At 44.3% G+C, this 12,486-nt stretch overlaps 1 protein-coding gene across 1 annotated transcript; it reads right to left on the bottom strand.

Annotated features, from left to right (window-relative positions):
* Window positions 1-5,437: 5,437 nt before the first annotated feature.
* On the bottom strand, window positions 5,438-9,944 carry LOC143640722 (polyunsaturated fatty acid lipoxygenase ALOX15-like; the record flags this gene model as incomplete). The annotated part of the gene is made up of 8 exons (XM_077108351.1): window positions 5,438-5,617; window positions 5,724-5,891; window positions 6,026-6,126; window positions 6,612-6,733; window positions 6,903-7,072; window positions 7,175-7,261; window positions 8,543-8,752; window positions 9,801-9,944. Coding segments are annotated over 8 exons (1,182 nt in total), but the record flags the coding sequence as incomplete, so codon positions are not given.
* Between the last annotated feature and the right edge of the window lie 2,542 nt (window positions 9,945-12,486).

Genomic DNA, 12,486 nt, shown 5'->3' with positions numbered 1-12,486 from the left:
AGAATAAACTTGATAAAGCCTGTGGACCTCAAGAGTTTCATACTATTTTAATTTGGTTCTTTGTTACAAAAGGAACTGGGGGGAAAAAAAGGTGTCTGATTTCATTCCACTGTCAAGTAAGTTTGAAATAGTCCTCTTTAATAAAAATATGTTTTCAGAGTTGACACCATTCTTTTGCCAACAAATACTGTTATTGTATATTAAAAAACAACACTAACTCAAATTTATATATATATTTTTATCTCTTCAAATCATGTATTCAAATAAATTGTCTCCACATGCCCAGAAAGAAAAAATCAACTTTCTTTTATAGAATTTACTAGAGTGTCAAAATGATGATTTCATTATCCTATGTCTACATGTATATATGGTTTAATAGCTTCATTTATTAATAAATACTTCATTGTTTTTCTAAAATGCGTTCCCCAATATTGAAGGAGGTGTATTTCAATAGCATCAATGCTTCCTTTTCATAAGGCATAATGCATTAGCTTGAATGTACCTTCATTTCTCTTCATTTTATTATGCAGTCTCCAGCTAAATTGTCATTTTAAAAATTTTATCGTTGTCCATGAGGTAGACTCAAATTTATATTTTTAAATGGAGAAACTTAATGATGATCAACTTTCTTCCTTTTAATTTTCCTTTCATCAGGCAAAAATTTGGTTAATTTTCAAATATTTAAGTCTAATACTTTCCTGGTTATAAATAAAACAACTCATTTATATAATAAACATTTTGATTAAAATCTAATTCATTAAACCTAATGCTATATCTTTTTATGGAAAAGAATATAACTTGGGCTGTATAATAGAAGAAAAAACAGATTAATTTAAATAAATGATAAAAATTATTTTAACTTGTTTCCCCAAGGATTATCATTTTTGCTGAATATATAAGTACATGTGTACATACATGTATGTATAGGTAAATATATAGACATATATTTCTAACCTATATTAAATATTGAAGTTAAAATTTTTAACACATACTTTTGTGTGTGTGTGTGGTGCTGAGGATTGAACTCAGGGCCTTATGTATGCGAGGCAAGCACTCTCCCAATTGGGCTATATCCCCAGCTCTTAACATTTACTTTTAAGGAATAATCTGTATATATCGAAGCAGATTAAACTGAATTTCCCCATCCAAACTTTCATGATATCTCCCCAAAGAAACAAACAGTGGCCACAGATTCACATATGAAATTTTCATTTCGCTGAAAATGCTCAGCTGTGGTGCTGAAAATTTTTTTAACTCTATTAATTTAGGGATTTAAGCACAATTTACGAGCTATGAACAATATAAGGACATGTATTTTCAATAACTCCTACCAAGTCATTAGTTCATCACAGGATCAAATCAATATTCTTTTTTTAATATTTATTTTTTGGTTGTAACTGGACACAATATCTTTATTTTATTTATTTATTATTTATTTATTTTTAATGTGGTACTGAGGATCAAACCCAGGGCCTTCCACTTGCTAGGAGAGCGCTCTACCACTGAACTACAATCCCAGCCCTCAAATCAATATTCTTAACAAAGGAAAATACTTATAGAACATAAAAGAATGAAAGTGCCATTATTATCAGAATATAAAATTATTGGTCTCATTGCTGCCTAGAATACAGAGAGCCTGGCTATGCAGTGCTCCATCCTACCAAAATAAACCATTACAAACACAATCATAATTTTTCCTGAAAGCATCAGTCAACCATGGTTGAAAGGCAACCAAGTAGCCTGAAGTCTGAATAAAGAGTAGCCCCTCTGGGCTGGGGCTATAGCTCAGTGGTAGAGCACCTGTCTTGCATGTGTGAGGCACTGGGTTCGATCCCTCAGCACCACATAAAAATAAATAAAGGTATTGTGTCCATCTACAACTAAAAAAAAAAAAAAAAAAAAAAAAAAAGAGTTGCTCTTCCAAGTTCTGAAAGACAGGCCCCTGTATCAGATCAGAAGCTCTGACAGGACTACCATACCAGCAAATGATAACAGCTAAATTTTTTAACTTACTGCTAAAGGCAAGTGTGAGTGTGTGAAAGCATAGAACTCCTGGGAGCTACAGACTAAGGGAAACAATTCATGCCCATGGGCTCTTCTCTGCCGACTTCCCCCCAGGTGCTCAGGAGAAAGACTGGGGACATGACCAAAGATGAGAGAGAGCCTCCCTCCCTGGTGTAGACCTGCAGGAGGATCAACCACCACTGCAGGAAATTCTGAAGGTCCTGCCTGGAACATTCTTCCTTACAAAACACAATACCTAAGCTGCCAGAGGGAGGGAATGCAAACCCAGTCACCCCAGAGCATGGAAGAAGACCAATGGAAGAGGAGCACAAACAGCACTCTAGATCCCTGGAAGAAGGACCGGGAACCTCCCTCAGCTGACAATTCCATATCAACATCAATAGGGGTCTCTTGAGAGAGAGCCAGGAACTCTCTCCCACACAAGACCCCAAACTTTGGCTGCCACACGTAGGAGTTGCAGATTCAGAGAGAGCCCCAGACACAGGCATACTGAGGGCTTCCTGAAACTGAGGATGGACCACAGCCAAAGAGAAAGTCCCTTGCCCTTGTCCCACCCACCACCAAGCAGCCACTATAAGAAAATGGAGAGACTCCCTCCACTGTTCAGAAACAGAAAAGTCTAGAAGCTGATGATAGCATAGGAACCCTCTGGTGCCCTGGCCCCACCCTAAGCACAAAGATAACACCAGAGGAACTTGAAGGTGGTATTGTGCTGAAGCAAACAAACCCATCAACAAAACCCAACCCAGCTTCTCTCTTGACAAGATTGACTCAATACCCCTCCATCATTGCCTCATAAAGGAAGAGCAAGCCCATTTATAAGCATGAGTGCTATTTATTTCAGTTTATGCTGCTCTAGACACAATATCTTCTATACTATTAAAAATTATGGAGGGCTGGGGTTGTGGTTCAGTGGTAGAGCGCTTGCCTAACAAGTACAAGGCCCTGGGTTTGATCCTCAGCACCACATAAGTAAAATAAATACAATAAAGGTATGGTGTCCAACGACAACTAAAAAATAAATATTATTTTTTTTAAATTGTGGAGTGCAAGGATAAGCAACAGAAAACAAACCATTGTCAAGAGAGACAGCTAATCATGGTGTCGCACACCTGGAATGATTTGTTGCCTGGAATCCCAGATACTCTGCAGGCTGAGGCAGGAGGATCTCAAGTTCCAGCCAGCCTCAGCAACTTGGTAAGAACGTTGCCTTAAAATAAAAATCTGAAAAAGGGTCAGAGATGTAGCTTAATGACAGAGCACTTACCTAACATGTGGGATGCCCTGCATTCAATCTCCGGTACTGGGAAAAAATGAGTTTTTTTCAATCAAAAGTAATACTGGTAGGTGGGTGGGTCCTTCTGGGATGCTGGGAAAGTTTTCTTTCTTTCTCCAGGCTGTGGCTACATGATTGTCCTCTTGGTGATGACCCATCAAGCAGGACTTTACATTTCATGCACTTTTTTTTTGCATGGGTATTATATAGCAATCGTAAAAATTTAAGATAAAAATTATTTTGCCCCCCCAACCAGCCTTAAGTCCTTGGATTCAACCTCTCCCCTTTCTCCATACCTAGTCTTATGGCTGTGTAAAACATCATCACCTCCCGTCAATTGTCTTTGCAGTACTTCCCATATTTTTTTCTGTAGCTTCTCACAGACATCACACCGTCATGTCCCACACTTGATCACCCATGAAAGAGATTGGCATGGAAAGGAGCAAGATAGAGAAGGAGGAGAGCTCCATGGCATGGTCTGGTTAGGATTAAGGAAGGTTCCCGGAAAGTCAAATTTTCTCTGGATCTTACGGCCGCTGCTACTGAGCATTGAACCCAGGGGCATCCTTTTTATTTTTTATTTTGTGACCAGGTCTAAGTTGCCCAGGTTGACCTAGAACTTTCAATCCTCCTGCCTCAGCCTCCCAACTAGCTGGGACAACAGGTATGTGCCACTGTGCATGGCCGATCTCAAGACTGTTCCAGCTATGCCCTCTCCAGGGCAGTTCCCTTCTGCCCAGTTGCCGGGTTACATCTTTCTGTTCCGATGAATATATTATATAAGAACAACCTGCAGTATGACCTAAACTGTATTTGCCAATATTCTGCTCTCCTGCCTTTTGCAGATTTTTCCTATACTCTAGCATTAAATTCTCCACCCCCTACCTCTCAACTAATTTTTTTCAGGCCAAACTGGGCATGGTGGTACCCACCTGTAATCCCAGCAGCTCAGGAGACTGAGGCAGGAAGATCTCAAATTCAAAACCAGCCTTGGCATCTTAACAAGACCTTGTCTGAGAATACAAAATAAAAAGGGCTGGAGATGTAGCTCAGTGGTAAAATGCCCCTGGATTCAATCCCAGAACCTCCCCCCCCAAAAATCAGACCAACTATCATCCATTACTTCTATAAAATCAAATAGAATCAGGGCAAGAAGCAAATTTGTTCATATTGTAAACGAAATGTTTTTGGTTTGTGTATACTATTAGTTTATGCTTTTAAATGGATGGTTACAGATTATTATTATATGAAGAAACAAAACTCCCAAGTTTGTTTTTCTTAATTTTACCCACATACAGAGTTGAATTTCACTGAATCCTTTTGGTGGGGGCAGCCGCATGGTGCAGGGTGCATTAGGGATCCAAGAGAACCAATCCAACTAAATAGGAGCAGGAATCTAGAATCAAGGCCTGCTAAGCATGAAAACCCTTTGGCTCGATAAGACAATCAATAGATTTTTAGTATTCTTCCCGTGAAGTATGTTAATTTTGAACTTTCCAACCGATAAACTACAAATAGATTAGAGAGATGAATCCCTCAGGCTGAAACCTGAGGCTAAATCTCTCCAGAACATCTTCTTAAATTTGACCAACTTACCTTCACTTATTATTTTCTAAGTAAACCATAAAATGAAAATCCTGAGTGTCGACAGTTTTTTTTTTTTTTTTTTTTAGAATCTCTGTGTTAATGGTTTGCATTATAGTATGTGTCTGACTTCAGGACACATGCTAAATCCTATCCAGTTAAAAAAAGAAAAAAAAACATTTTTGATGCTTCATATTCTTTTGGCAATGCTTTATTTAAAATAGCTGGGTGTAAGCTCTTTTCTATCACTATTTTAAAATGTAGGTTCAAAATCAAATTCAATTCATAAAAGGTGTGGTGCAATATATACTATCACTCTATCATGTTCTTGAAGTAGTTTGTATAAGGTGGCTATTATTGGCCCTAGAGGAGATCTGAATGGTAAGCAAAGAAGAGAGGGAGGGAGGAAAAGAGGAAAGGATAGAGGCACCTAGATGATGCATCTAAAATGAGATGTGTTCCAAGGGGCAGAGACAAGGGAAAGGTCACATTTGGGAAGGGTGGCTGTGGTTTGGGCGGAGGAGAGCTAAAACAACCAAAAGCTTGGGACACTCATATGGCCACACTATTTTCCACCAGGCTGGGTCGCAGGTACTCATAGGGTATGTCTAGGTTTTCATTCCGGACTTCGATTTCCTTGTCCAGGACAGCCAGCTCCTCCCTGAACCTCTTCAGCACAGCCTTGGGCCCAGGGCTTGAAAAATGCTCCTCCTCATGCTGGCCCAGAGGCACCTGGGATGGAGAGGAAAACACAGCTTAGAACCTATGAGCCCCGTTCAGGGCACCACACCTCCCCCTTTGCCTCCTTCCCCAGGCCCTCGGGGCATCTGGTTCTCACCATAATGGGCTGGCGTCTGCCAAGCTGCCAAATGATGGACATCTGGAGAGTAGCCTGATTAACAGTGGGCAGTGTGGCCATCACTGTCTCCATAGTGGCATCCTTGGTAGTTGGTGGGGGCAGCCGCATGGTGCAGGGTGCATTAGGGATCCAAGAGAACCAATCCAACTAAATAGGAGCAGGAATCTAGAATCAAGGCCTGCTAAGCACGAAAACCCTTTGGCTCACCTGTATTCAGCTCCCTCCCCCCAGTGAAGTCCACAAATTCCCAGTTGCCCAGGTTAACAGTCAAGGTTAAGTACCTGGCCCAGGTGGATGGAAGAATGCTGCCCAGTGCAGGTGAAGATGCACATGGTGACAAAGTGGCAAGCCTGGGCCCGAGACTGGAGAGAGGTGGGAAACCCTACAAGAAGTGGGGAGAGTTAAAGTTGTGGGGTCAGGCATAGGAGCAGAACTGAGAGAGATAAGGCAAAGAGAGGAGAAAAAGGGTGGTAAAGAGGGATGCCAGCAACTCTCAGTGACCTGTGGAAATTGACCTGAGAGCTGGTGGGGGGGGCAGGGGATGGAGGACCTCTGCTGGGAGTATCCCAATCAGTCAGGTGCTGGGGCTGGCTCACAAAAATGTCCACTTCTCAACTGTTCAGCATGCTGGTAGCGACAGTGGGGATACTTATGTCACAGAAATGGGCAAATGCTACCAGGCAGGGCTCTTTTTTCTGGGGAACCAGTTGTTAAACATTTTTTAGCACTACTCCTACTGTGTCTAGGAGGCTTTTGGATTTTATATGGGTTGGATATGCTTCTGGAAGATTCTATATAAGAAGAGAGGATTCTGGAGAGGTCTCTTATAACTTTTGTCTTAGTTCTGAGGACAGGAACTCTGATTACCTCGATCCTGGGGCCCTAGCAGCCCAATTTCAGTGATCTCTCGACACCAGTTCTGCAGCTCAGGGTCATCTCTCACAGCCACATCTGTCTTATAGTACAGATCCATAATTCCTTCCACATACCTGCCAGACAAGAGGTCAGGGCAAGAAGAGCTGAAGCTCTCAGCTCCTTGTTCACGTGGCCCATTCAGGGCATCCAGCTCCCCAACCAAGACACAGCCCTCCTGTTCTCCTAGCCTTCCTCTCCACCCTCACCGTCACCCCACCTGCCCTGCCTCCCTGCTTGCCTTACCGACGGATGATTTCCCAGAGCCGCAGTGCATCTTGAGCATAGTAGGAAGACTTGACTTCCAGGAGCCCCCGGTCAGCTAAGTCGTCAGGGGGACATAATGAGCTATAGGTCAGAAGGCCTCCAGCACGCCTCAGCAGATCCAGATGGCCTCCCCCACCTACGCTCACCACCTGAGGATTGAGGAGAGACAGTCAGGCAAGTCAAGCTGTCTGAGGCTAGAGCCAGCAAGGACAGTGAACCCAGAATCTGAATCCCCTCTTCTTTCCCCATACCTGGTCAAAAACTCCACAATCTGAGACCAGCCCATTCCTGGCCCGAAGGTTAATTTCCATGGTGTATCGCAGGTGAGGAACTATAAGCTAAAAGAAGAAAAGCAGGCAAGGGCAAAGTCAAAAGAGATCTGTAGCAGGACCCTGCAGAAACCAGCGTGTAAAGGGGAGGAAAGAACAGGTCTTCAGGAAAAGCACAGACCTGGGGCTCAGTGGCCCCTCAACACCAAGAGTTCGCTACTAACCTGCACTGCCTAATTCCCTCCACAAAACACTGCCTTAGTGCTTTATAACTGAAAGAAATCACTCTCCTTTTCTTTCCATATTCTTTTCATAAGTCTAGGTGAATATTCTTCAAATTTTTTTTATCAAAAGCCCCATAAGAATCTTTTTGAGACATTTTTTTCCTAATCTCACATTCATCCAAGAAATGTTAATGCTGCAAACATTGTATATGTTTCTGTGCTATAATATCTATGCTTTATACATGAAGATAATATTTTTCACACACACATACACACACACACACACACACACACACACACAGTGATTGTCACACACACACCCTTGAGGGGAATAACAGTCCCCTTCAAGAAGGTCTGGTGAGACCTACACTTGCCTCCAGAACCTCCTGCTTCCCTCTCCCTTGTCCACCACACTCCCCTTCTTTCTGTTCTTCAGACAAATCAAGATCATTCTATGTAAGGGTCCCTGCACAGGCTATCCCACTAGCCTGGAACACCGAGGGCCCTTGACCAGTTCATTGGCTGGCTTCTTGTTTTCTTACCCTTTATGTCACCTCCTTGAGGGAACCTTTCCTGACACCCAATCTAAACTCACCATCACACTACCCTGCTCTGATTCCCTATATCATACTTGTCATAGCCCCTATATTGCAACACAATCTTTATAGTCTGCCCTCATTGGAGATGAAAATCCCAAAAGATCAGGACATTGTCTGATCCAGATGTTACCACTGGCATCTAGAATGATTCTTGCACCCAATAACTATTTTGAATGAGTGAATGTGTTGCCCTAATTGCTAGCTTTTCAAATCTTTTATGTGAAAGTCTTTTATGTTATTTGCATGGTCCCCTATGGATGGAATCTTTAGTCATTAGCCTGTACGTATGAATATCTGTGCTTTATAGATTAAAAAAAAAAACAGTAATATTTTTTACTCCTCTCCCCAAGAAACCTGTGTGCCCCCTTGGGGAGGTGACAATTGAAAATGCAGGCACTCTCCTACTCCCTAGCTCTCTTATTTTCCATTGCTGGTTCTCACAAAGCACTGAGATGTCAGAGGTGAGAATGTGCAGTGAGGTGGAAAGAGAAGCAGGCAAGAGAGTCGAGTTGGGAATAAGGTATTACCTTGAAGACAGGATGTACTGATGGAAGGCACCTCATGGTGGCCACAGCAAAGACCTCAGCCATCAAGTGTCCTCTCAGAAGATGAGACTGCAGCTCATGAAGCTGGAATTCAGAGCTACGGACCCAGCATTTGGCCAAGAGCCAGACCACTGGGGGATCCGTGGGCAGGAAAAGCGGTGGTGGAATAGATCCGATCTTTGGCAGTTGGAGCTGGAGCAAAGACAAGGAAAAGTTGGAAGAGGGGCTGAGTGTCAGGTGCCCAACCATTTCCCCTCTCTTGCATGTTACCTATCCCTTCTTCCTCCACATTTGCCTGTCTTTCTCCATCTTCCCACTCCAGCTACCATTTCTCCCCCCACCACCCTTCTCTTATCCATTCAGAGCAGTGCATTGATGTTGGACAAGCCTCAGTGCGCTCAGCCTTCAGCAGAAACCGAGCCTTCTCCAGCCTCCACTTCCCCTTTCAGTTCCCACAGTGTGGACAGGAATCAAACCCTTCATCCCACAGTCTTGTTCAGAAACCTCAGCCTCTCTCTGATCTTCCTACACCACCTCTGCACAGAGGACTGAGTCTTCAGTTCTCAGCTGCCGGCTAGACAATTTGAATGTTTTCCCATTGCCTCAAAATTGACAAGTCAAAACCCTACCCAGGCATTTTTTTCTTCTTTACTGGTATGGACTGACACCCCCTTTTCCCCTCTTTTGGAATCCAGTTGAATCTCCCTCTGCACTCCTATCCATCTTTCCTCTCCGTCTCTATCCCCAGGGGAGTCCTTTACCTCCCAGAGCTATAGCATGAGACCCCAAACCTGGCACTAAACACAACTTCCCCTCTAGTGTGCCCACAACATCTTTCACAACAGCCATCCCCAGCTTCCCTTATCCCTACTCCTTAGCTTGCCTTAGGTTTTATCCTCTCACCTCATATTATTCGCCCACTCCAATCACAGAGAATCTCCTGACTTCTCTACCTCCGCTTCTCTGCCCAACACATCTTGCCCCTGGGGATAGGTCCTTCCTCTCCTCCCGTTTGTCTAAGTCCTAGCCCTCTTGCAGGGATTCCTTTCAGACTGTCTCTGACTTTAGTATTGTCTACATTTCCAATGAGGCTGCAAAACCCTTAAAATCAAAGACTTCACCCATTTCTTCCTTTAATGACTCCTCCAGTGTCTCAGAGAGTGAGTCCTCAGCCAACTTGAATGAGGGGCTGATTTGAAACGGCCAACCAACAAGGAGCAGAAATCCCAAGTCCTCTCACCTGAATGGCCATGGGTAAGAGTTGCCCATCAGGCTGCAGTTTCAGCATGACCAGAGGGGCAGCCAGGTGCTGTTGGTGATTACAGATGACATTGGCCTTGATCCCATCCAGTAGGTAAAAATCAGCTTCAAACAAGGTGCCTTCCTGGGTGGGGGAGAGGGCAAGGGCTTCTCTCAGCATAAGGTGTCTTCTTCCCACCCTGATTCCCCAAATGGAGAAGAAAGAGAAGGGAACTGACTTGTCTTCATCACCTACTTTGTACCAGTAGTGGATTATGTGCATATACTGCATTTTTTCATTCTTTCTCTTTTTTTTGGGGGGGGGGGGCGCAGGTGCCTTTAAGAGCTGAATGGCTTCACAGTACACCCTGGCACACCTTATCCCACATTTATTAGTATGTGGTACTAATAATTAGTACCACATACTAATAAATAAATAATTTATTAGTATGTGGTACTAATAATAATAAAAATAATAATCAGGCATGCTAGGCAAGCGCTCCACCACTGAGCCACAACCCTAGCCTGTGAGAGTCTCTATCTACTCTATCTCACTATAAGTTATTTGTCTGCTTAGGTTTTCTTTTTCCTCTTGATTCAGTTTTGACAGATCTTTCTTCTGCACCTACACATTCTCAGTCCTCAGAGCAACTTATCTAGAAATGTATCCACTTCTTCTAGGTTTTTTCAGTGTATTGGAGTAAAAGTTTTCAAAATAGTCCTTAATGATTTGCTGAATTTTTGTGATATCTGTGGTGATTTCTCCTCTTTCATCCCTAATTTTATGATCATGGCTTTTTTATGTTTTTCTCTTGGTTGTGTTTGCATAGGGGCTTATCAATCTTGTTAATCTTCCAAGAAAAAAAAGTTGTTTTATTGATCCTCTATACTATTTGGGGCCTGTGGTGAGACAGCATATCATGGAGACCACCAGGGCAGAGCCAACTTCACAACTCATGTCTGGGATGCAAGAGAGAAAAAAAGAAGAAACAGGGTGACTTGAATGAAACCTCCCACTAGGCCTGACCTCCTGAGTCCCACCACCTTGCAGAAGCACCATCTGGGGACTGGCCTTTAACACATGGGCCTGTGGGGCACTGTGTCCTCCAGGCAGTCCTGCTGGGACTCACTCCTCTTGCTGCATGAGACACACCTACACTAAACAATTATTCTTGTTTCTATGAAACCCAGATCCCACCAGTGCCCTTTCTGCTGAGGCAGGCCCAGGGCCTGTGGGGTTGCCCAATCTTCACCCTGTGGGGAAAGCATGAGGGCTGCCACTTCAGGGGTGAGTTGAATGTAAAGGGCAGGACAGACACCTGACATTTTCTGTTTCACTTGCCATCCCCATGGCTACCCCAGTGTCTGTCTCAGCCAGAACCTTCCCTGCCTCCTGGATGGCATGGCCTCCCCCAGCCTCTTCACCCATCTGGTCTAGGCCATAAGTGACTCCAGGCCTTGGAAACAGCAGGAAAGGCACAGAGCTCTCAGAGCAGATGGGGGGCAGAAGGGTGGCCCTCCAGGGTAGGGCTCAGAGGCCCTCCTCTCTGGAATCTCCCTCCAACCCTGACTGTGCCCCAGTGACCTGCCCCAAAGCCCAGGAGCAGCTGGGCTGGCCTGGGAAGGTGGGGCCTGCCCTCAGGAGGACTTGCTGTGGGAGTCTAGCAGAGGAGGAGAAGGGAAGAAACGTGGGGAGTCCAGGAGGGGACTGAAGAGACCCTGGAAGCTCAGACACTGCAGGTCCAGGCTGCTCATGGCCACTGGATGTGCAGGGAACATGGACAGCACCTCAGTGAGGGCCCCAAGGTCAGTAGCCTGGGGACACTTGGGAGTCCCAGCAGGGTCATAGGCACAGGAGAAGAACTTTTGTATTCCTGGGGCCCAAGAATCTGCAGTCCCTGCTGATTGACTGGGGTATTGGCCAACATCATAACCAGGAGAAGACAACGTAAAAAGGAAAAATGAATTTAATCACAATTTGGTCAAAACAGTGGAAGAAGCTGACCTGCATCTGCCTGTCCCACAGAAACACTGCCACCTACAGGAAGGAAGCCTGGGAACACAGATGGGTAGGCCCTGGGGACACTCCTAAGGAGCATGGTCAGTTCCCTCCAGCCCTACTTTTCTTCCTGAGCCAGGGCTTTGGCCTGGCAAATGCTTCCATCCTGGTCAAGGAACGCTAGCCTGCAGGGAACTGGGACATGGCAGGAAATGGCAGGGACTGAGAGAAAATAACTAGGAGCTTTTCTTTGAAATTTTCTGATTTTAATTGATCGGTGCACTGTCCTCCATCTTGTCCATCCCACAGTCCTAAGGGATGTCGAGCTCCATGTCATCTGGCCCTTTATTGAAGGTTGATGCTGAGGATCCCCTCAAGGGCACCCAAACCTTGAGAGTGAAAAAGCCAACCTGCAAAGACGTCCACTGGCTCCACCTAGAGGAGGACATGGGAATCCTGCTCCAAAGCCTTGACAACACCTGGTTTGGGCCATCTTCATTTTGACAATTCCCGCATCTCTGAATAATTTTTTCTGAAGACATTACTGATTATCCAACAAGTGATCTGAGCCCATGTCACTAGGATGACTTTTCCCATCATTTAGACTGATCTAAATGATCTTGTCAAACAGAAAGGGACAGACTGTTAAGAGTGTCAAAAGACCAAATTTTTGCCAAATTTGAGCAAC

This window comes from Callospermophilus lateralis, unplaced genomic scaffold (assembly GCF_048772815.1).
Source record: "Callospermophilus lateralis isolate mCalLat2 unplaced genomic scaffold, mCalLat2.hap1 Scaffold_5937, whole genome shotgun sequence".
Classification (NCBI taxonomy): domain Eukaryota; kingdom Metazoa; phylum Chordata; class Mammalia; order Rodentia; family Sciuridae; genus Callospermophilus; species Callospermophilus lateralis.
This window is presented reverse-complemented; position numbering and strand designations above follow the sequence as displayed.